This window comes from Theropithecus gelada, chromosome 7b (genome assembly GCF_003255815.1).
Source record: "Theropithecus gelada isolate Dixy chromosome 7b, Tgel_1.0, whole genome shotgun sequence".
In the NCBI taxonomy this organism is placed as follows: Eukaryota; Metazoa; Chordata; class Mammalia; order Primates; family Cercopithecidae; genus Theropithecus; species Theropithecus gelada.
The window spans coordinates 70,780,018-70,805,621 of NC_037675.1; the positions used below are offsets into that span (position 1 = coordinate 70,780,018).

Genomic DNA, 25,604 nt, shown 5'->3' on the forward strand with positions numbered 1-25,604 from the left:
AATTTGGATTAGAGAATCGGGAATTTTATAATCTGGTAGGTTTCACCTTTATGTAGCAGTATAAAATATCACTTAATAAGCAGAAATCAAACCTGTTTTACTTGTGGTTGGGGAAAGGCCAATCAACACTCTAAATCTAACACAAGGATAGTGGTTGTACCTAGGCCAAACCACAGAAACTTTCATTGCACATGTCACCTTCACAAAAAGGCTACTTTAGGCTCTTTCTTTGTATATTTTGGGACATAGACAAATGCATATTTCTCTGTATTTATTTCAGTTATATTCTTCCTTAAGCTTTTAATGATTCCAAACACTGCTCCCCTTCTTTTAGTTCTCATCACCCAACCTCTAGGACCCAGATACTTTCTCACATTCTTTCTCATTTTCCTCGAAGCCCAACACCAGAAATGGTACTACATCTGAGAATCAAGGGATCTCATTCCCTTCAGATCTGCTCCAGAGAATTAAAAAAAATAAAAATAAAAATAAAAATAAATGAAGCCAAAGATCCTCTATTTGTTAAAGAAATCAAACTATTTTAGCACAACAGGCCAAATGAGAAACAGGACAATCAGATTACTTTTGGAGCTATTTCTTTTTCTGTGAGATTATTTTATTTATTTGTTTTGAGACAGAGTCTCTTTCTGTCACCCAGGCTGGAGTGCAGTGGTATGATCTCGGCTCACTCACTGCAACCTCTGCCTCCCTGGTTCAAGGGATTCTCCTGCTCAGCCTCCTAAGTAGCTGGGACAGTAGAAGCATGAGCCATCATGCCCGGCTAATTTTCGTATTTTTAGTGGAGACAGGGTTTCACCATGCTGGTCCGGCTCATCTCAAACTCCTGACCTCAAGTGATCTGCCCACCTCAACCTCCCAAAGTGCTGGGATTACAGGCGTAAGCCACTACGCCCAGCCTATTTTAGCTTTAAAATTTGGTTGGTTTCACAGTGAAACATTAACTACAACTACACTTAATTTTGTCAGGTACCCTAAAATTGTAATAATCTCTTGGTACAGTGGTAACATTTCATTAACCAGGTTATTCTATAGAAAAACTGAGCACACATGAGTATGTTCTAGGTAAAATTTTGTCTTGCATAAAACAACAAAACAGTTAAGGCCCTAATGTGCAAGTAGTGGCAGGAACACAGGGATATTAGACCAATCATGAGCCTTCCAAAAAACTTTCAATCTTATGCTGTGTCAAGATATTACTGGCTGTTGGTAAAGTGACAATGGCAGAATCAGAGAGTGCTCATGTACTTGCTGATTCAAAGTACACGATTGACATGATTGAAGTACACTCCAGCCTGGGTACGGAGTGAGACTGTCTCAAAAAAAAAAAAACAACAAAAAAAGAGACAAGACTATCTTATACTTTTTTGTGGTTTTTCCCTTGCCCTTACAGCTTCCCTACAGTAGTGGGTAACTAGTATCCAACTAAAGGCTCTGAAAAGGGCACAAAGACCTCCTAGAAAGAATACTTGATTTGATTAACACTAAGAAGTTCATCTGTCTGCTGCTGCTGCAGACAAGCTATATCACCAGAAAGTCATTTATAATGTTTGCATCAATAGTAGGTACAAACCTTGGAGCTATAATTAAGATTCATTTAATTATGCTGGAAAAGTGAGGTAAAAGTATATTAGCTTCACATAAATCACAGCAAAATGTGTTGCACACTACTTAAACTTTCTTCAAATTCTTTGTGTAGCAGCTATTGGTTTTTACACTTACAATGAAAAAATGCTTTGCAAGAACATTCAATGTTCAAAGGCCAAAAAAAAGCACTCAGGGAGAAAATATAACTAAAGGACATTTATTTATTTTTACCAAGACTTTATCTTGAGGACATGGCTAAACTGCATTTCCACCCCCCACCCCATCTTGAAGAAGGGTTAGTACATGAATGTTATAAAGTAGATACGAACAGTTGAAGGACTGGAACCAACATTAACTGACGAAGAACAACTTTCATCTAAATCATCATAAAAATGTTTAAGTAAAAAAAAAAAAAAAGAAAAGAAAAGAAAAAAAGAGGGGGTAACGGGGGTTTCTGATTGAACAAGATCCTCACATTTCATCCAATACAGTCAATCTTGGCTAGAGTATAACAAAGTGGAAACAGGATTACTATGATACAAAACTTCCACTACAGCACGCTGTACACACCTGTGTTCCAAGCCCACCCCAACCCCCCCCCCAATGCTTCCAACACAATTATTTCCCAGCCTGTTGGGCCTGCCGACGAAGGAGCACGTAGATCTTCTCTTTAATCCAGTCTTTGTTATAAGGCTGGTATGTCTGGGTATCAGCTCGGTAACTGAGGAGAGAAAAAGAATAAGCAAAGTCACAGTGGTCAATCACTGTCAGGTGTTTAAATCCCCAAATTATAACTGCCCAATGATGGCACAGATGTGCACATTTCCAAAACTGAACTTAATGAAAAACTGAAAGAGCTACTTCCACAGCCGTTGAATTTTAAGTGACATGAACTTTGTATCACCTAGTACAATCTTACAGTGGAAAAAGAAAATATGACTTAGAACTTTTAAGCTAAACGCCCAATATGTTACATACCTACTTCTTCACAGAGTATGACCAGAAACCATGTGTTCTGTCTCCTACATAGTTTCTATTTTTATGGTTCCTTTAGTGATTAAAAAACAACAAAAAAATTGGCCAGGCGCAGTGGCTCATGCCTGTAATCCCAGCACTTTGGGAGGCCAAGGCAGCTGGATCACTTGAGGTCAGGAGCTCAAGATCAGCCTGGCCAACATGGTAAAACCTTGCCTCTACTGAAGTACAACAATTAGCTGGGCATGGTGGCACACATCTGTAGTCCTGGCTACTCGGGAGGCTGAGGCAAGAGAATTGCTTCAACCGGTGGAGGTTGCAGTGAGCCAAGATTGTGCCATGGCACTCCCACGAGTGAGACTCCATTTCAAAAAAACAAAAACAAAAACAAACAAAAAAACAAAGAAACAAAAAACACTAGAACAAACTTTAGATTCGCAAAGTTTATTCTGAGTTAACTAAAAAAACCTTTAAAAAACATGTACTGGCAACAAAGATTTCTTGCTGATTTCCCTCCCCCTGTAAAGTATTAAGGAAATCTTAAACCTATATTTTAGGATTTGCTTTTTAAAATAAATAATGCTAGAGGCCTATGGAGAAGAATTATCAGAAGACATAGGAAGCTCCAAAATCTCTCTAATCAGAAGGGTAAGGAGTACACAGACTAGCATTAGCAGTAAAACTCCAATGAGACTGTGAGTAGTATCTAGTAAGATGTCACAGAGTACTGGGGTTGCTTTAAATTCTTACCTGAATTAACTCATTCTTACAACCCTGTGAGTAGGTACAATTATCCCTGCTCCCCGCCTACCTCCTTTTTTTTGAGACAGAGTCTCATTCTGTCACTCAGTCTGGAGTGCAGTGGTACCATCTTGGCTCACTACAACCTCTGCCACCTGGGTTTTCATGATTCTCCTGCCTCAGCCTCCTGAGTAGGTAAGACTATAGGCGTGTGCCACCACGTCCGGCTAATTTTTTGTATTTTTAGTAGAGACAAGGTTTCACTATGTTGGCCAGGCTGGTCTTGAACTCCTGACCTCAAGTGATCCAGCCGCCTCGGCCTCCCAAAGTGCTGGGATTACAGACGTGAGCCACTGCACCTGGCCCCCTTTTTCATAAATGAGAAACCAAGGCTTTTAAAAGTGAAGCAACTTATTCGCTAGGTAATGCTGGACTGGAAGTAGATTTTAAATACTCCTGACTCCAGAGTCCTCACTGTTAATCACTAAGTTAGAAACCTAAACTACAATTTTTGACAAAGGAAATAAATTCCAAAGTAGGAATGCTTTATACAATTAACATCATATCTTCCTCTGAACAGTATGGTCACAATCTGGTTTATTAAAAATGTACAAGATTCCCATTTTTAAAAATGCTTAACCAAATTAAAAAATTATAAAATGTAATTTTTTCTGAAAACTCTGTCCATGCTTCCTAATTAAATAAGCTCTAAGCTAGTCTACTGCACAATGTGGCAGAAGAGACTATAACGTTTATATTAACACTGGAAAAGAACTTAAAAAGGAATAAAATTTCTCACAATTATCATATCTGGGTGGGACAGGCTTTGTTTATACCATTCCCCCCCAACAAAAATCACTCTGGTTTGTGAACATTTAGGAATCCATCAACTTGCATGCAATTTTCCAACTCATCAAATAGTAGGCTGGGTGCCAGCGGCTCATGCCTGTAATCCCAGCACTTTGGGAAGCCAAAGCCGGCGGGTCACTATGTCAAGAGGTCAAGACCATCCTGGCCAACATTGTGAAACCCCGTCTCTACTAAAAAAAAATACAAAAATTAGCTGGGCATGGTGGCGTGCACCTGTAGTCCCAGCTATTCGGGAGGCTGGCAGGACAATCGCTTGAACCCGGGAGGCGGGGGTTGCAGTGAGCCGACATGGCACCACTGCACTCCAGCCTGGGCGACAGTGCGAGACTCTATCTCCAAAAAAAAAAAAAAAAAGTAATAATGCCTTCTTTATGGAAAGCTGTGTGGTTGATGGCTGTTAACCGGTACTGGAAAATGAGACAATTAAATGTTACATACTTTAATAAAATGCCTAGTCATTGGCACAGATGAATCTTTTAACCTATTGTTATGGTCAATGAATGTAAGTTTATATAAGAACAGAGGCTGTGGGTCTGGAAAGTGAAATCAGCAGCGTCTTCAGTGATACCAACTTCTCTTACTGATCAGGAATACCTCTCGTCATTACAATAACTGACGGTGAAAATGTCCTTTGTCTCTAAGCAAACAAGAAAATACTGCATCATCAAAAGGATATTATTTTCATCTTACAAAAAGCTTTTTTAAAAAACATACAGATCAGAAAACTGAAAAACTTTGACTCTGACTTTAAGTATACGAAATACAAATTTTCCATGCCTACATTTTATTATTAATACATGGTCAGTTTGCTGTGGGTTTAGCCATGTTACAAAGTAGATTCTTATTTATTCCATTTCCACACAAACTGTTCAAAAAAAATTACTTAAAAAAAGTCCTATGTCACTGCCATGTCAATTTAATAGAAGCAATGAGCACACAACCATCTACAAACCAAAAATGGACCCAGTCTCTGGTCTGAGGAGTAACGGCCCAAATCTTAGTCCTTGATGAAACAGAGGAGAGGACGTGCTGTTACAGGATGTGCTGTGGCAGTGGGTGACCTCTTTGGAAACAATACCTGATTTCTTCTGAACATTCAAATAACAAAAAGGACATAACCAAAGTCACCTGGGAAAAGTAGTTTTAAGTCCTAAATTTGATTCTGAAAGTTTTTCAGAGGCCAAAAAGTTTTCAACATTAGAAACAAACATAAATAGTTACAGGTTTTCAAGCTATGATAATTTATGGTTTTTAACAGTCTCTCTGAAACTATTAAAAGTCATAAATTATCATTAACCTCTCTTCTATATTTCTGGAACAACTGTAGGTGGGAAGAACTATCTAGGTAATAAAGCTTCCCCCCATTTTGCTTTAATATAGCAAATACTGTATTAAAAATCAGTTTAGTATGCTAGATATGGTTTCTAGTTTACATTTTAAAGTCCATACAGCCAGGCACAGTTGCTCATGCCTCTAATCTCACCCCTTGGGGAGGCTGAGGGAGCAGGATCACTTGAGCCCAGGAGTTTGAGACCAGCCTGGGTAACATAGCAAGACCCTGTCTCTAAATTTTTCTTTTTATAAAGTCTAGTACAAAGTTAGAAAAGTTATGTTCTGTCATTAATGACATACTCTTACGTTATTAACATGTTACTTATGTTTTACTCTGTTCAATTTTCATATTGTTGAAAAAACCTGAACGCTTTTGAAATCTCACTTGAAATTTATAATTTATCTCACTTGTAGAAATTAAAATTCATATCATTCTACTCCTGGCAAATTTAAAAAACATGCTTGTAATTAAAAATAAAACTCTATCCTGACTTCTTCGATCTAGTTGAAAAGGGAGTTGCGGCATGTCTAATAATGCTGTGCTCAGCAAGCACTTGATCCTCACAAGGAGTCTTGTGAACTAGATTTGTCTCAATTTCACAAATGAGCAAACTGAAGTTTAGCAATACCAAGTGGCCTTGTCAAAGGGAGCTAGCAAATGGTGGAGACAGGATTCAAACCCAGCTATGTCTAATTCTCCGCTCCAGCTAGCTCTTAACCACAGCCTCCCAAGACGAGTAAAACATGATCCTTCATTTCAAGTTTACTTCCCACTTACTGGGAGTAAGTACGACATCCCAAAAGCATCAGGATTAGATCGTGAATGTTTCAGTAAGGTTCTTTTATAAAATCATAAAGACAACCATTAATTTTTAATCAATGCAGACTATAGCTCTGTAATACAAATAAGGGAAATAGAAAATTATCAATAATTTTAGAAAGCTATGCCTCAAACAACATCATGAATGACGTGCATTTATATAATCAATATTTACTCAGCCCTAATTATGTACCAGAGGTGCAGCAGTGAACAAAAACAAAGCAACTTGTTCTTAAATTCTATCAATTAATATACACATTATTGGTAATTTCATATCAAGTGGATGATTCTGTCAACACCTAGGCCTCCCAATTCCATGAACTCTTTTCCTCTAATGATCTCATCTCCTACCATCTGTTGGCCAGATCCCTAGACCTTGTCATTACTAACAACTTCAATTTCCTAATTTCAAGCATGTCATTCTCTGACCACCACTTCCTAACAATCTAATGTGAGCAATCCTTGATCCAGTGGGACCTACAATTAACTTATCTACCTGTTTCCAGCACCTCCTCCTACACACCCAATTAAAGCTCATGGTCATTCAATCCTTGCTGTTATCCTCATATATGCCCTCAACCTTTAGCAACATCTTTACTCTCTACCTACTCCTCACCTGTAACTATCCAGGTGAAAGAGACTAGGATAAAAAATCCCATGATCACAATGACTGATTTCACTTTAAATCATTATCAGATAGGTACATTGGAGGACACTTAATACGTCCCTGAATTAACTGCAGTTCCCTACTTCTTTCACCTTCCTAGCTTATTTCTTACTTTTCCACAAACCTGTAACACCTGTTTCAAATGGTGTCCTTGCTCCCTATCTTTCCGAGATAACTGAAGCATACAGAAGATAATTCCCCCCAGCTCCCAAATTTGCCTGTCCTCCCTTTTTCATGAATGAACTGTCCAAGAACCAATCTGAGCTATCAGTTTCTCCTTCTCTAGTAGATCATCCCATCAGCCTACAAACTTACCATTACTTTTCCCACCTTAAAAAAAGCAATTTCCTTCTCCAGCTACAACCCCATTTTTCTGTTCTTTCAAGCAAAATTATTTGGGGGGTGGGGGGGGGAAGCAAGCCTGTAATAGCCACCTATAAATCCTCTCTTTTCATTCCCTTCCATACACTGAAATCTGTAAGCAGTTTTACTCCTGGCACTATACCACAACTGTTTTGGAAGCCATCAAATACTTCCACAGTGTGAAACCCAGAGGTCAATTAAATTCTCAGTCCTTACTTATCTGACCTATCGATGATACGATACACTTCTGCACTGGCTTCCAGGATATCATTGCTCCCTACCCCTCCAATCTCCTAAGACTCTCTCCTTCACTCATTCCTCTGCAGCCTCAAAGGCTTCCTTAATGACTTCAAACATGCCAGGCACCCGTACTTCAGGACTTCTACACAAGCTGTCCACCATCCCCTCTGTCTGGTATGTTTTTCCTATGGATGTCTGCATGGCTTAAAGTACCATGCAACATTCATTTGAATGTTCTGAGTGACCAAAGTGAAATGGCTACAACTGGAACACAATGAAGAAGTACACAAAATAAAACTCAAACATTCCAAGGAAATGCATGTTTTGGAACTTTTGGGGAGACAGCATGGTGCAGTCACATTCCAGGACTGGCTCCAGTGGTGATCCAGGAAGTGCCTATGAGTAAGACTTGTATATTTCTCATCACTGCTCTTTCAACTTCTAGCACAGCACTTGGCATGTAATAAGTATTCAAGTATCTGATGATTGAGTATTGTATCATATGGTGCTAGTTAAATGAGCTGTATTTACCCTCAATTTCTGTTCACTAATGTAAAAAAGATTAGGTAAGTCTATAGTAATACTTTATGCTACTTGTTAGCAGTTGCAGAAGCAGATTATCAATACAAACTATAACAAATATGTTTAAAAATCTCATTATTACATACCAAAAAATATATATTTACACAGGGTAGGATTGAAATTAAATTCAATTTCAGCCCTACACATATTTAAGTTTTTGAAATGTCATGAAAAAAAGATAATCTTGGTTTTAATCCAAAACCAATGGCTTTAGGACAAAGACTGTAAAGGAAAAAAAATATTAGGTATAAGGAACAAAGAACAGGGACATGGAACGTCTTAATTAGGATCCTTACTGGATACTAACTATATCAATTAGCAAAGTTCTTTTTTTCTGTGCCTTTGGCTTTATGTTGCCAATCTCTTATTTCTGTAAGAGAAATATTAATTACTATACACTATGCAAATGCAAAGATCAGTGTCAGGCACATAGCTCCCAATACCTTAAATCACCTCAAAGAGACAGAAAAACAATAGAAAATACAAGATAACAGACATGTTGGCCAATACTTACACCAGGCAGCTGAGGTCTGCCAGATCATCGATGAAATCAAACAACTGACTGATGTCATATGTGATAGAGGGACTGTTGGGATTCATTCTTTTCAGATGTTCTTCATACATTTTACAAACACCTAAGAAAGGATAGGAAAAAAAGCAAAATCTTAAAATCGTATACACTTCTAGATATGAGCAGTGCTATATGTTGATATCATATTTACTTTAATAAAGTTGGGCTGGGGAAAAGATGATCGATTGATGGCTTTTGATTATTGCCACTAGCAAATACTTTTTTATTTTATAAATTCACCAGGTCAGGTGCAGCGGCCTCGCAGTTTAAGACCAGCCTGCCTGGGCAACACAGGGAGACCTCATCTCTACAAAAATTAAAAAATTAGCCAGGTGTGATGGCATGTGCCTGTGGTCCCAGCTACTTGGGAAGCTGAGGTGGGAGAATCACTTGGCTGCAGTGAGCCATGATTGCATCACTGCACTCCAGTCTGGGCAGCCGAGAAATTCACCACAATGTTGGTGTAACTATTTTGTGTCTTAATAATAAAATGATTACTTCAAACCATTGGAGCTAAGGGACTTTCAAGACTTGCCATCTGATGGCTCAAACAAATATCACTGTGGGTCTTAACAGGTTTTTCAGTAATTCTTCCTAAAGCCACAGAGCAAAAAAATAAAAAATCCAAAAAAAATAAAAATTAAAATTAAAAATTGGCAACAAGGAAAGAGATTATCCTAACGTGTATTTAAGATCCTGGACTATGGATTCACACAGACTTGAGTTCCAGCTCTGCCCTTGTCAAACCAAGGACAAACAACTCCATTCCCTGAACCACACCTGTCAAACAGAGTTAAGAGTGCCTCTTCATAGAATTGTGAGTTTATTTGAAATAATACATATAAAGCATTAGCACATGAACAAAGATGTAAGTACTGAAATATAATAAAAAAGATAATAAGCAAAATCATTAATAGCAAGCCCACATCACTAATTATAATTAGCTACCGAATACATTACCTATTTAGTTTTTAATCAATGATACTCTCCTTTCTTTTCTTTTTTTTTTTTGAGACAAGAGTTTTGCTCTTGTTGCCCAGGCTGGAGTGCAATGATGCGATCTTGGCTCACTGCAACCTCTGCCTCCTGGGTTCAAGCGATTCTCCTGCCTCAGTCCCTCAAGTAGCTGGGATTACAGGCACCTGCCACCACACCCAGCTAATTTTTTGTATTTTTAGTAGAGATGCAGTTTCACCATGTTGGCCAGGCTGGTCTTGAACTCCTGACCTCAGGTGATCAGCTCGCCTCAGCCTCCCAAGGGGCTGGGATTATAGGTGTGAGCCATCGCGCCTGGCCTGATACTCTCCTTTCTTATTCCCACAAAAGGAGAATATACCTTTTCAGTCTACTCCCACTGTCAACTATTTTAAGACTATTATCATGAATGGATAAGTGACATAAATGCCAGTTATCTAGAAAAAACATGTCCTATACTGTATACATAAGCCTTTTATTAGCTTATGTATTTTTAACTTTATAAATTTAACTTTATAAATTTCCTAGTAAAAATACTATTCAACCACAGAACTACCAAACAACTATCTTAGGGTTTTTGATTGCTACTGGCATACTACATTGTGATCACAGAATATCACCCATGAGTTACTGAATGGAAAGAAAACAAAAACTAGGAAAATAAATTCATATATCTTAAAAAGGCATTGACCCACAGTTACCATACCTTTTTTTTTTTTTTGAGATGGAGTTTTCACTCTTGTTACCCAGGCCAGAGTGCAATGGAGCAATCTTGGCTCACTGCAACCTCCACCTCCTAGGTTCAAGCGATTCTCTTGCCTCAGCCTCAGCCTCCAGAGTAGCTGGGATTACAGGTATACGCCACCAAGCCCGGCTAACTTTTGTATTTTTAGTAGAGATGGGGTTTCACCGTGTTGGCCAGGCTGGTCTCAAACTCCTGAGCTCAGGTGATCCACCCGGGTTGGCATCCCAAAGTGCTGGGATTACCGGCATGAGCCACCACGCCCAGCCTCCATTATACTTAATGGTTAAAGACGGAATGCTTTTCTGCTAAGATTACGAAGAATACCAGAATATTTACTGTTGCTACTTATATTCAACATTGTACTAGAAGTTCTAGCCAGGGCAATTAGGCAAGAAAAAGAGATTACAGGCCTTCAGATTGGAAAGGAAGAAATACAGCTATCATTATTTGCAGATGACATTATCTTGTAGATAGAAAATCCTAAGGAAACAATAAAAATCTATTAGAACTAATAAATGAGTACAGCAAGGTTGCAGGATATACGATCAGTATATGAAAATAAATTCTATTTCTATGGCTTAACAACAAATCTGAAAATAAAATTAAGAAAACGGCCGGGCGCGGTGGCTCAAGCCTGTAATCCCAGCACTTTGGGAGGCCGAGACGGGCGGATCACGAACGAGGTCAGGAGATCGAGACCACCCTGGCTAACACAGTGAAACCCCGTCTCTACTAAAAAATACAAAAAACTAGCTGGGCGAGGTGGCGGGCGCCTGTAGTCCCAGCTACTCGGGAGGCTGAGGCAGGAGAATGGCGTGAACCCAGGAGGCGGAGCTTGCAGTGAGCTGAGATCCGGTCACTGCACTCCAGCCCGGGCGACAGAGCGAGACTCCGCCTCAAAAAAAAAAAAAAAAAAAAAAAAAAATTAAGAAAACTCCATTTATAACAGCATAAAAAATAAAACTCTTAGAAATAAACCTAACAAAAGAAGTACAAAAAGTGTACACTACACTATAAAATGTCATGGAAAGACTTTTTTATCCCTTGAGACAATGTTTTATTCTGTTGCCCAGGCTGGAGTGCAGTGGCCCAATTACAGCTCACTGCAGCCTTGACCTCTCAAGTTCAAGTGATCCTCCCAAGGATCTGGGACTACAGGTACACACCACCATGCCAAGCTAATTTTTGTACTTTTTGGAGAGCAGGGGCTTCATCATGTTGCCCAGGCTAGTCTCAAAACTCCTAGGCTCAAGCAATCCGCTCACCTTGTCCTCCCAAAGTCTTGGGATGACAGGTATGAGCCACCATGCCATGCTTAATAAATGGAAAGACATTCCACGTTCATGAGTTGGAAGACCTGATGGCAATACTCCCCCAAATGATCTACAGATTCAATGCAATTCCTGTAAAAATCCAAGCTGCTTTTGCAGAAGGCAACAATCTAATCCTAAATTTGACACAGAAATGCAGGGGACCCAAGACAGCCAAAATAATCTTGAAAAAGAACAACACAGGAGGATTCAAACTTCCCGATTTCAAAACTTACTATGAAACTACTGCAATTAAGACAATATGGTATTGGCATGAGGATAGGTATCTAGATCAATGGAACAGAAATGAGAGCCCAGAAACAAACCCTCACATTTATGGTCAACCGCTTTTTGACTAGCACGCCAAAACAATTCCACAAAGAACAGTCTTTTCAACAAATGACGCTCAGACAAATGGATAGTCACATGGGAAAGAATGAACTTGGACACATCCCTACAACAGACCAGAGACTTAAAAGTAGGAGCCCAGACTATAAGACCCATAGAAAAAAATAAAGGCATTAATATTTGTGACCTTGGATAAAGCAATGGTTTCTTAGATATGACACCAAAAGCACAACAAAAACAAAAATGTGTAAGTTAAAGTTTATAAAAATAAAGAACTTTTGGCTCTAAAAGACACTATTAGGAAAGTGAGAAGACACCACAAACTCGGAGAAAACCTTTATAAAACATCTATCTGATAAAGGACTAGTGTCCAAAAATATACAAAGAACTCCTAAAACTCAACCATAATCAATGAAAAATGGGCAGAAGATGTGGATACCTCAATAAAGATGTAGACAGCAAATAAGCATATGAAAAGATGACATTATATGTCATTAGGGAATTGCAAATTAAAACAATAAGATACCTTAGAATGGCTAAAATCTAAAACACTGACAACACCAAATGCTGGTAAGGATGTGGAACAGAAACTCATTCACTGCTAGTGGGAATGCAAAATGGTACTGCCATGTCTGAAGACAGTTCAGCAGTTTCTTACAAAGCTAAACATACTCGTACCACATAATCTAGCAATCACTCTCCTACGTATTTACCCAAATGAGCTGAAAACTTAGGTCTACACAAAAACCTACACATAAATGTTTATAGCAGCTTTATTCGTAATTGCCAAAAAATAGAAGCAAACAAGATGTTCTTCAATAAGTGAATGGATAACCAAACTGTAGTACATTCATTCAAGGGAATATTATCCAGCAATAAAAAGAAATGAGCTATACAGCCACACACACAAAAAGAAAGAACCATAAAAGCATACTGCTAGGTCATCCACGCGTGGGGGCTCAAGCCTGTGATCCCCAGACTTTGGGAGGCCAAGGTGGATCACTTGAGGTCAGGAGTTTGAGACCAGCCTGGCCAAAGAGTAAAACCTGTCTCTACTAAAAATACAAAACAACAGGCGTGGTGGCGCAGGCCTGTAATCCCAGCTACTTGGGTGGCTGAGGCAGAAGAATCGCTTGAACCAGGGAGGCAGAGGTTGCAGTGAGCTGAGATTGCATCACAGCACCCCAGCATGGGTGACAGAGTTTAAAAAAAAAAAAAAGCATATTGCTAGGTCAAAGCAGCCAATTTGAAAAGGCTTCATACTCCACTAACTCCAACATGACATTCCAGAAAAGGCAAAACTACAGAGATGGTGAAAAGATCAGGGATTTGGGGGTGGTGGCAAGGAAGGAGGTATAGGTAGGGCAATGGGGATTTTTGGGAGTGAAACTACTCTGTATGATACAGTAAAAGTAGATACATGTAATTATACATGTCAAAACCCACAGAATGTTCAACACATACAGTAAACCCTAACATAAACTGTGAACTTTAGTTAATAATCATCTATCAATATTAATTCATCAATCGCAACAAGTGTAATCAGACTAACAGAAAATGCACTAATAGGGGAAACTAAGAAGGGAGGAAAGAAGGCGTATGCTGGAGCTCTGTACTTTCCAAACAATTTTCCCATAAACCTAAAACTGCTCTAAAAACATGGTCTTAAATAGTCTTTAACTGCTCTTAAAAAATAGTGAGAGGGGAGGAGAAAAAAGATTCGATCTACAGAAGTTTTTTTCTACAAAAAAAAAAAAAAAAAATAGAATAATAAAATTACCATTTGGCAATCACAACATGTGAGAACTTATTTAATAATCATTTTAACTTTTTTTTTGTTTTAGCTTTTTAAATGGGAAATAAATCACCATTTTTAATTTTTAGAATAAGAAAAAGAGCTACTAAGTCATGAAAAGACATGGAGGAAACTTAAATGCACATTGCTAAGTCAAAAAAGCCAGTAAGAAAAAGCCACACACGATAATGGTTCCAACTATATGACATTCTGGAAAAGGCAAAACTATGGAGACAGTGAGAAGAACAATGGTTCCCAGAGGTTGAGGGTGGGGTAGGAAGGGATGAATAGGTAGAGCACAAGCAGTATTTAGGGCAGGGCAGTGAAACCATTCTGTGTGACGCTGTAATGGCGGACAAATGACACTGCGCATTTGGGAAAATCCACAGAAATGTAGGACATAAAGAATGAAACCTAGTATAAACTACGAACTTTACTTAATGATAATGTATCAGTAATTAATACTGGTTCATCACTGTTACAAATGTACCACACCAAAGAGATTCGTTAAAAATAGGGGAAATCGTGTAGGGGTGAAGAAAGAGAGTAATATGGGAAAACTGTAGTTTCTGTTCAATTTTTCTACAACCCTGAAACTGCCCTGAGAAATAAAGTATATTAATTTTTTTTTAAGTTAGACTTTATTAAAATCAGCAAAAGTTAATAAAGAGTATTGCAGAATCAAAGACCAAACATGATAATACAGGTTAGGAAACAATTTGCTAAGAGTTTGCATACAAAATCTACATCAATAGCAAGCAGAAATGTCAGCAGAGAAATGGATCTGAAAAGAGATGAAGAAAAAATGCCATGTTCTTCTTTAAGAATTAGTGCAGACGGCCAGGAGTGGTGGCTCCCGCCTGCAATCCTAACACTTTGGGGGGCTGAGGTGGGTGGATCACTTGAGGTCAGGAGTTCAGAACCAGCCTGGTCAACATGGTGAAACCCTGTCTTTACTAAAAATACAAAAATTAGCTGGGTGTGGTGGCACACACCTGTAGTCCCAGCTACTCAGGAGGCTGAGGAAGGAGAATCATTTGAACCTAGGAGGCAGAAGTTGCAGTGAGCTGAGACTGCACCACTGCACTCCAGCCTGGGTGACAGAGTGAGACTCTGTCTCAAAAAACAAAAAGAAACAAAGATAAATGCACTCGTATGTTTACTGCAGTACTATACACAACAGCAAAGTTATGGAATCACCTAAGTGTCCATCAATGGATGACTAGATAAAGGAAATGTGGTGTATGAGTATGCATACATATACATACCATGGATTACTACTCAGCTATTAAAAAAATAAAACCATGTCTTTGTAGCAACATGGATGGAACTGGAGGTCATTACCTCAAGTGAAGTAACTCAGAAAGTCAAACATCTAATGTTCTCATTTATTAGTGGAGGCTAAATAATGTGTGCACATGGACAGAGTGGAATAACTGACACTGGAGACTACAAAAGGTGGGAGAAAGGTGAGGGATGAAAAATCACTACTGTGTACAATGTACACCAGGTGATGGTTACACTAAAAACCCAGACTTGGTTGGGCGCGGTGGCTCACACTTGTAATCCCAGAACTTTGGGTGGCTAAGGCAGGAGAACTGCTTGAGGCTAGAAGTCTGAGACCAACATGTACAACACAGTGACCCCATCTCTATAAAAAAAAGAAACAAAAAATTAGCCAGGTGTGGCAGCAGGTGCCTGTAGTCCCAGCTATTTGGGAGGCTGAGGCAGGAGGACTGCTTGAGCCCAAGAAACTGAGGCTGCAATAGGCCATGATCACCACTGCACCCCAGCCTGGGTGACAGAGCAACACCCTGTCTCTCTTTTTTTTTTTTTTTTCCTTTTTTCGACCCTGTCTCTTAAGGAAAAAAAAAAAAGGTCCAGACTTTACTACTTTGCAATATATCTATAGAAGACTGCACTTGTATCCCTTAAATCTATTAAAACAACCTATTAAAAACAGACACGCAAGTCTATAGTGCTTCAATTTAACCAGAATATATAAGGGATACCTGTAAAATATTTCTATACTATAACAAAATAACATGTGACAAATAATAACAGAATATTTATAAAACAAGCAGCTCTGGAAAGTCATTCACTATATACATTAGTTTAAAAAAACAAAACAAAACAAACACCTAATACTTGCAGCAAGGAGGATAGTATATACATAATTAATGTTTAAAATGTTCAACAGGCCAAGACTGGTGGATCACTTGAGGTCAGGAGGTCAGGGCCAACATGGTGAAACCCCGTCTCTACTAAACACATAAAAAATTAGCTGGCTGTGGTGGCCCATGCCTGTAGTCCCAGCAACTAGGGAGGCCGTGGCACAAGAATCGCTTGAACCTGGGGGGTGGAGGTTGCATGAGCCGAGATTGCATTACTGCACTCCAGTCTGGATGACAGAGCAAGACTGTCTCAAATGATAAATAAACAAACAAATAAATAAATAGGATGTTCAATAATTACGGTCCATCCTAAATATCTGCCTTCCCGCCTAAAATTAGCAATTCAAGAAGTCTGGAGGTTTGGAAGTGATAAAGGCAGGGCCTGGCGTGGATGGACTATTAAAAAAAGAAATTTGGAAGGGGAAAACCCAGTTCCTAAATGAGACATTTTTCTACCCCTTGATTAAAAGGCAGGGCCTGGGGTGGATGGACTATTTAAAAAAAAAAAATTTGGTGGGGGAAAACCCAGTTCCTAAATGAGACATTTTTCTACCCCTTGATTAGTGTTAAACTTACCTTCCATGCATTCATTCACAGATTCGTAGTCAGCATAAGTTCTCCCTTCTGGCCTCTTAGTAGGCTGTACCAGCAAAATGGTGTGAGACTGCAGGGGGGAAACATGATTTCAATATAAGTTTCTATTTGAGAAATTCATAGTATGATAAAAAAAAAAAATCCCCATTTGTAATGCAATAATGATTGCTAGTTATTAAAATGTAATTAGAGAGGCCAGGCATGGCATCCCATGCCTGTAATCCTCATCCTCTGGGAGGCTGAGGGGTGGAAAATCACTTGAGGCCAGAAGCCTGAGACCAGCCTGGGCAACACAGCAAGACTCTGTCTCTAAAAAAATAAAATAAAATTTCCTGGGTGCATGCCTGTTGTCCCAGCACTTTGGAAGTCTAAGGCAGGAGGATTCCTTGAGCCCAGGAGGCTGAGACTGCAGTGCACCATGATCACACCATTGCATCGAAGAGTGAGACCCTATCTCTTAAAAAAAAAAAAAAAAGTAATTAGGATACTTTTCCCACAAAAATATTTATGTCTTAGTCCAAGTGTAGGATCTAGCTGGATTCACAACTCTGCTGTAAGGTCTCCCTAAGTCTCCCAGTCCTACTGTATTTACTGCCTACAAGTTATCAGTATAAGCTACCTTGTCTTCCTTTTTCTTTTGTATCTTTTCTTCCCAACTAAATTATAAACCTGCTTAGGTTTTCTGTCTCCAGTGGTCACTTTCCATCTTTAATGCTCTTAAGTCATTAATAAAAACTCAGATGGGCTGATGAAAGGAAACAAAAGGGGAAATAGTGTAATAATCACAAGCATGGTTTCAATTTAAGTTTTTTTGCCAACCTTAGCATAAGAGCAAAGTCACGTTTTATCCAGGGGTTAGACTTAACATTAAAGCAGTAGATAAATTAGCAATATAAACCATCATAAGAATTACCCTTAAAAATCCATTGAACTATTCACCTAGTAGATGACTTGCCTTACTGGGCTTTCTCATACCAAAACCAGGTATTAGAATCACACAGAATGTTAGGTTATCACACTACGAGAAATGTGAAATATGCCCGAAAAATAGCAGACAGACTTGTCTTCCACTTCATGCTCACTGGGGAACATGTTTTTGTTAGTGTTCAGTCACTAACAAGTCAATCTCAGTGTTTCTCAACCTGGGCTCTATTACATTTTGAGCTGGCTGATTCTTTGTGACAAATGTCCCTTAGGGAGCAAAAAATCTCATCCAGCTGAGAATTCACTGGTCTGTTGAAAATATGACCCATCCAATTTTTTGCTACCCGTGTAAGGTTGATTAATTAAATGCAAGTATGATGCAACTCCACTGTAAACCCAGTCCCAAATCAAACTATTCACTTTTTTCCTTCTCTTCTGCTGTACTAGTATTTTTCAGCCAAAAACCAGAAAACAAAAATTTCCTAACAACAGGAAACCTAAACTGTTTTGGAATGAACATAATTTTTTTTTTTTTTTGAGACAGAGTTCTTGTTGCCCAGGCTGGAGTGCAATGGCACGATCTCAGCTCACCACAACCTCTGCTTCTCGGGTTCAAGAGAATCTTCTGCTTCAGCCTCCCAATACCCGGGATTACAGGCATATGCCACCACGCTCGCTAATTTCATCTTTTTAGTAGAGACAGGGTTTCTCCATGTTGGTCAGGCTGGTCTCGAACTCCTGACCTCAGGTGATCTGCCCGCCTGGGCCTCCCAAAGTGCTGGGATTACAGGCGTGAGCCACTGCGCCCGGCCAAAATGATCAGAATTTTTAACCATCAAATTGGAGCTGAAATAGCTGAATAAACAATGGAAAAATAGTATATTTAACATGACACGCAAAACAAAGGGTTATACTCTTCTCTCCCCATCAATAATTAAATCACTTTGACTAAAAGTTTGAGAGGGTGTGAGATAAAAACGGAACTTGGTGACAAGAGACGAAGGATTAACTCTCACCTATAACCTGAACAGTCAAAGCCTTTGTTAAATCGATTTAAAAGCCACAGAAAACATTAGATTATTTGTTATACAGAAGTCTTTGTAAGCTAGCTACTCAAAAAGTTTCAATGAGTCATTTGTTAAGAAAAAATAATTTTGTAGAAACCACGTGCATTCTTGCAACAGAGCTTGCCCCTATACACTAGCCATCTCAACTGCTACTATAATTGTATTCCAATTCTAATGCAAATTAAAGGACTAATTTGAAAGCGTAACAATGGAATAAGCTATACAGCATGTTGCTTTTTATATCTAGTCTTAAAATGAACACTGGGCAAAGTTTACTATTTTCAATACTTACTGCCCAAAAACAGGGATTAAAAACCACTAAGAACGTAACATGATACATTTTTTAAAATGTGGTCATTTTTAAATGGCATTGCTTTCCTGCTCAAATTCTTTACAGATTATACCACCTCTCAAGCCAGTTTTGGTCACTTTCTTCGAATTGGAGCTTACAGATCATCCTGGTTGGATTCTAATAGAGCTGGTCTCTGAGCTGAGCCTTCTTTTCAGTCTCCAGCCCCAAGAGGATATAAATACAGATAAGAACAGGATCGAGGGCTGAGGGACGCGCCACATGAACTACCTAGAGGTCTCAGAAATAGGACAAAAAAAAAAAAAAAAAAAAAAGGCAGAGCACAGGAAAATGAAAGCTGAGAAAACACTACAAAGTAAATACGACCTCTCCTGGCCCACATGTTGGGTATAGTAAGCTGGATCTGTCAGCTTCGAGAAAAGGTTACACAACCCTGGCCCATTGTTCCTACAGCAGGCTAGAGCATTTGGAGGGAAAAAGCACCATCCCCGGCCGGGCCCGATGGCTCACGCCTGTAATCCCAGCACTTTGGGAGGCCGAGGCGGGTAGACTGCTTGAGGTCAGGAGTTCGAGAGCAGCCTGGCCAACATGATGAAACTCCATCTCTACTAAAATACAAAAATTAGCCGGGCGAGGTGGTGGGCGCCTGTAATCCCAGCTTTGGAAGCTGAGGCAGGAGAATTGCTTGAACGCAGGAAGCGGAGGTTGCAGTGAGCCGAGATCACACCACTGTACTCCAGCCTGGGCGATACAGTGAGACTGTCTCAAAAAACAAACCAAAAAAACCACCATCCCTATGCCTCCCTCTACCGAGTAACAATCGGGAGAGCGCTCATCCTCAGGTCCAAGGCACGCCTGACCCGAGGGAGCAGGCGGCCGCGCAACCGCAGGGCGGACTGGCGCTCCGGGGCCTAGAGTCAGGCCTGGCGTCTCTGCGGCGGGAAGAAGGATCCATCCACCAACTGGAGTGGCGGGGAGCATCACGCCGCGCTGCATGGGGCTCGTGGGGAGAGGAAAATGTATGGGGCTGGGGTCGCTCTGGAGGCCGGGGACTCGGACTCGGGTAGCCGCGGGGGCCTTTCTCACCATCGCGCCAAACTCTCTTCGCTGCAGCTGCTGCCGACACCGCCGCCGTTACACGAGCTTAGCCACAACGCCGCTAACAGCCAATCCCCGCGAGAGGAGCCGCCGGAAGTCGTCGAAAATTCAACGCAAAAGAGCCTTTTGGATCATAGAGGCACAGTCACTTCCGGCAGCTAGAGCAGATACTGACTCTGTTTCAGCCATCTTCGATAAAGGCAAAAAGGTAAGTAAGGGAAAGTTTCCGAGCTTTAGGAAGAATTATTTTCTTTCAAGACGCTGTCTTCCGTACTTTCGTTATTAAACATACGGCTCAAGTGAGCACCGGTGTAGAAAGTGACATCAGACATCTTTAATTAGCCCTACTCAAAAATGGCGGCAACGTAAGTATCGCGGGCCAGAGGTCGGTTGTAACCCGGAAGTGCCCTTGTAAAGGAGGGGGCGGTTAGACAATCCGGAAGTGGATGGAATGAAGAGGTGCCACTTGGCCGCCATGGCAGCTGTAGTATCGGCGACTCCGGGTCAAGGCCCGGCCGAGTGCAGTACCATGGGCAGCACCGGGTATAGGGCAGAGACAGCTTTGTGTCAACTTTGCTGCTGAACCCCTAGGACCCATCGTTAGAGACCTGCAGGACTCCTTTCCTCATCCCAGGCTCAAAGGAGAGTTTGCTGGGACTGGTGGGCTGGTTTCCTGCCCTGGGGGGCGGATCACCTTCGGGGCCGCCTCTTGGAGACAGGGGCGCCTAGGGAACGAACAGGTTCGCTTGAGTCACCCGCCGCCGCGTAAGACGTTGTGCCACTCTCATTCCGACAATCGAAGAAATCGATCATTCGCACATTTTCCCCATTGACTTTTCCCATCTCTGTTAACCCACGAGAATCTAATGACTGGCATCTCAGAACCCAGAGCCTGGGACCTTAGATTGCTGTAAGCTTTCTCTGGTGCTAATATCAGCAACAAGGGTCTGTTTCCGGGTACGTTCAAGAGGAAGGTGCCTCGTGAACACATCTGCTGGTGAGGAGGCCTAAAGAACTGGAAAGCCCACTCTCTTGGAACCACCACACCTGTTTAAAGAACCTAAGCACCTTTTAAAGCCACTGGAAATTTGTTGTCTAGTGGTGGTGGGTGAATAAAGAAGGGCAGAATGGATGATTTCATCTCCATTAGCCTACTGTCTTTGGCTATGTTGGTGGGATGTTACGTGGCTGGAATCATTCCCTTGGCTGTTAATTTCTCAGAGGTAAGAAATTCTCAATTTTCTGTCAGCTGTCGGGATGGCTGTGAGGTAGTAGTTTTAGTTGCAAAGGGAAGCTGCTTCCCTAGTTAAATCTCAAAGCTGAAGGCCTCATTAAGAAAGACTATCTTTTTAAAAAGATACGTAACACTTAATAATAGAAACAAACCTCATATTCAGCAGTGGAATTCTTAACTTAGGGTGGATAGATTTTCCACGGAAGATCCTGGAGTATTCCATAAGCAATTCCCTAGAATCGCTTACAAAAATTTGAGGTTCTGTGCGTTTACCTGGGGAGCGGCACTATAACATTTCTTTTGATTCTCAGAGGTTTCATGGAATCAAGATTCCAGATTGTTATCAAGAAAATAAATAGAGGGCTGGGCGCGGTGGCTCACGCCTGTAATCTCAGCACTTTGGGAGGCTGAGGTGGAAGGATCGCTTGGGCCCAGGAGTTCTAGACCAGCCTGGGCAACGTGGCAAGACCCCGTCCCTACAAAAATTTAAGAATTACCCAAGTGGTGGTGTGCTTCTGTAGTCCCAGCTACTTGGGAGGCTGAAGCAGGAGGATCCCTTGACCGCAGGTAGTTGAGGCTGCAGTGAGCCATGTTTGGGCCACTGCAGTGCAGCCTGGACAGCAGAGTGAGATCGTGTCTCCAAAAAAAAAAAAAGAAAGAAAAGAAAAAGAAAAAAAAGATGGAGAAAGTTATCTGTCCTCATGAACTGAAATCAATATAACTTCTTTTTGAGAAAGTCAAACGCACCTTTCTGAGGAAAGCTGTTTTGTTTTGTTTTTTGGATGCGTGTACTAGAATGAATATAAGAAAAAACTAAATTAGATTGTTCTTAACTCACATAAAGAAGGGGAGCCTTGGAATTGATATTCTGAAGTTGTTTCAAATCTATTTGCTTAGCAATTATTTTTTTTTAATATGTTTTGACATTTTCGTTAATTTGATTGGCATTCCTTGAACAAACATTAAGCGAGGGTCCCGGGAAGATAGTCCCGGGAAGAAGAAGCACTGTTCAATGAACATGCCGATAGGTCCTCTAGGTAGGCATAAATGATTCACGAAGTGCACAGTTCAAAGATTTAGGGGGAAAATCTACTACAAGATTTCATGAGTTTGTCCTAGAGTTCAGCAGTAAAATAGGCCCTAGTTTCAATGCCATTCCTGAAAGTACTTTCAAAGGAGGCCTGAAGTAGAAAGGAGAAGTATAAATGAAACATTAAGTACACCTTGAAGAAACCTGAGGAAGAGGAGACATTACAGGTGAAAATAGCCTGTGGGTGGGAAAGAAGGTGGGACAAGGTGTTGTCAGTTTGAGGAAAAGTGAAGCCCATAGCCAGATGGAACAGAGGCTTAAATTGTTGCTGCTCTTTTTCTGTTTCCTTTTTAATCTGTACCCCTCCGCATCTAATGATAGCATTTTTTAAAATTATGTGCATTACCTAACCTCACTTAAAAAACTCAAGCTCGGTGCGTTGGCGCGCGCCTATAGTCGTAGCTACTCAAGAGGATAAGGTGGGAGGATTGCTTGAACCCAGGAGTTGGCCTGGGCAACATTGAGACTCCTTCTCTTAAAAAAAAAAAAAAGAAAAAGAAAAGAAAAATCATTGACATAGATGAGGAAACAGAGACTGGATAGGTTCATGAAGTTTATTAGAATCAGAAGAGAGGTATTTTTTCAGTCTAGCTTTTCTAACTCATACCAGTTCGTAGCCACTAAGCATTTTGGCAAAGGTACAAGATACATATACATGGTAGCCTGTGTGCGGAATCCAGCCTGCAGGCTGTTCCATTAGCAGAAAGTTTATTATTGTTGTTCTTTACCAGTATCTCCTCAAGGCAAAGGTTGGGTTGGGCTGAGTAGCAGCTGTTAGGCACAGTCCTCCTTGCCCCTGAAGCCTATTTCACTTATTTGGGTTACCTGCCTGCCCAGTACTTTGTGAACCTGCCGTGTTTCCTTTGACATTATCGTATTTTCTTATAATTATATTAGAATTGAATTGACATTAGTAGGGCCAGCATGTGTGAGATTTGGGTTGGTTTGTATATTTTTAAACTTACTGAAGTAATATTTATGAATAATTATAGTTCTGATAAGCCACCAGTAAAACTTTTTATTTCTATAAAATGCTTATAACTTTACCAATTTCAGTATTTTTTCAAACTTCCTTGAATGATTATTGCAATATGCAGATATATACTATTTCCTTTTTCACTGGAAGGAAATGTTTACAGGAGTGGTATTATTAACTGGGCCATTATAATGTAATTAGTATGTCATGTCATTTGTGGCTTTCTTAAATTGACGGTCAAGTGGTCTTTTCCAGCTGTAGGTCTTAAAATGCTATAAATCAGCATTCATAATATCTGTTTATTATTAGAGTAGATGCAATGCATTTTGAGCTATTAGAATAAAAAATGAAAGTTATATATAACTTAAAGACATCTTAGAATTCAACTAGAATTTCTGTCTCCTAGGAACTAAATATTTTTTCTAGGTAAAATATGCCGTTATGATGGACCAATGTTATAATGAAACTAGTGAGCTGGTAAATTTGTAAAAGTAAATTTCATTCATGGGGGACTGGAAAGCACAATTTCTTTCCTTAGAAAATAATTCCCCAAACTCCTACACTGGATAAACGACTTGCCTTTTTAAGGAAGTCTGGCTTTCTTAGAGACTAGTATTATTATTTTACAGTTCACTTTCATTTACATCAGCGGTGTCCAATCTTTGGGCTTCCCTGGGCCACATCAGAAGAAGAATTATCTCAAACCACATATAAAATACACTTAACACTAAGAGAGCTGACGAGCTTAAAAAAAAAAAAAAATGCAAAAAACCCTCATAATGTTTTAAGAAAGTGTATGAATTGGTGTAAGGCTTCATTCAAAGTGCTGCTGGGTTGCCTGCGGCCCACAAGCCATGAGTTGGACAAGCTTGATTTACATGAAAAGATATGCTTTTTATTCATGTTTTTAATCTTGCTGCTGCTTTCTCATTCGATGCTTTTTCTTAAGAATTTCTCAGAACAGGAATAAAAGTCAGATGATCAATTATGGCAAGATTAGTATTTAAAAATAAGTTAAAATCAGGTTGTCTGAAATTGCAGTAGTGGTGGGGTCGGTCTGCCTGCCAGATGTGACCACCAAGAGGTTTATGTGACATTGATTTCTCTGTCAGTTTCTCTTCATCCCAAAACTACCTTTCTTGATACTTTTGTGGCCTTCTTCCTTGCACTTTGACCTGGCAACTGTACCTTCATGCGTTAAAAATTTATAAAACAAAGGAAAAAAAATCTGATTCTCAAATGCAATTGTAAGTAACTATGATAATCAGGATGTTAATTTTTTCAGTATACGGGAAAGAGAAACACTTTTAACTTTTAAAGGAGGCCGACCAGGCGCGGTAGCTCACGCCTGTAATCCCAGCACTTTGGGAGGCTGAGGTGGGCGGATCACCGGAGGTCAGGAGTTCGAGACCAGCCTGGCCAACATGGCGAAACCCCGTCTCTTCTAAAAATACAAAAATTAGCTGAGTGTGGTGGCACACGCCTGTAATCCTAGGAGGCTGAGGCAGGAGAATTGCTTGAACCCGGGAGGCGGAGGTTGTAGTGAGCCGAGATCCCACCATTGCACTCCAGCCTGGGGAACAAGAGCGAAACTTCATCTCAGAAAAAAATAAAAAAATAAAGAATAAAAAAAAAAACAAAGGAGGCCAAAGCATACTTTACACAAATTAAGTCCCGTTTGGTAAGGGAGTGAGACACACTGGTTTACAGTTAACACTGTCTTATGTTTTTTCAATTGAATTGCTAATGAGTAGTTTTCTTTCGCTCTAAATAACAATGTTACATAAGTAGGTTGAGAGCCTATATTACCTACTATAAACTCAGTGCTGCTCCAGTTGATAAATGGAGCTGATACAAAAACGGATGGCCCAAGTGGAATTTCAGATTGATTGTCTGAGGGTTGTTAGTCACCTGAGTATGTCTCCTCTTTGTCACAGAGCTGGTAACAGAGAGCAAGCTGTTTTTGGCTCAGAGCTCTACAGCAGTATTCCTCAAACTGCCTGGTAAAGGATCAGTTTTTGTTTTTAATTTTTATTTCAATCCATGACAATACACTTATAAAAATGAAATAGTAGGAAAATGAAGTAAAAAAAAGACAGAAAATACAAGCCCAAATGTATTGTTGTTCAATTCAACAGATAAAAAATTGCTACTATAATTGTAATAATCATATTGCTCTAAAAATTTCTGAAGGCTTT

At 40.0% G+C, this 25,604-nt stretch overlaps 2 protein-coding genes across 7 annotated transcripts in view; one reads left to right on the plus strand and one right to left on the minus strand.

Moving 5' to 3' along the window:
- Positions 1 to 1,801: 1,801 nt before the first annotated feature.
- Positions 1,802 to 21,461, minus strand: ERH (ERH, mRNA splicing and mitosis factor). Its single transcript, XM_025391409.1, has 4 exons — positions 20,095 to 21,461; positions 16,690 to 16,777; positions 8,710 to 8,830; positions 1,802 to 2,326 (listed from the first exon to the last, which is right to left on the minus strand). Exons 1-4 carry the CDS (start codon positions 20,095 to 20,097, stop codon positions 2,224 to 2,226), a joined length of 315 nt encoding a protein of 104 aa, XP_025247194.1. The 5' UTR covers positions 20,098 to 21,461; the 3' UTR covers positions 1,802 to 2,223.
- SLC39A9 (solute carrier family 39 member 9) overlaps positions 19,879 to 25,604 on the plus strand; it is a 64,266-nt gene continuing 58,540 nt past the window's right edge. For 4 of the 6 annotated variants that reach the window (XM_025391402.1, XM_025391405.1, XM_025391403.1 and 1 more), the window contains exon 1: positions 20,536 to 21,329. In XM_025391402.1, the coding sequence (XP_025247187.1) occupies positions 21,234 to 21,329 (96 nt within the window). In that variant the 5' untranslated portion in view covers positions 20,536 to 21,233. Of the gene's footprint in view, positions 20,472 to 20,535; positions 21,330 to 25,604 lie in introns of those variants that run through there. The other 2 variants (XM_025391407.1, XM_025391406.1) reach the window with 2 other exon arrangements.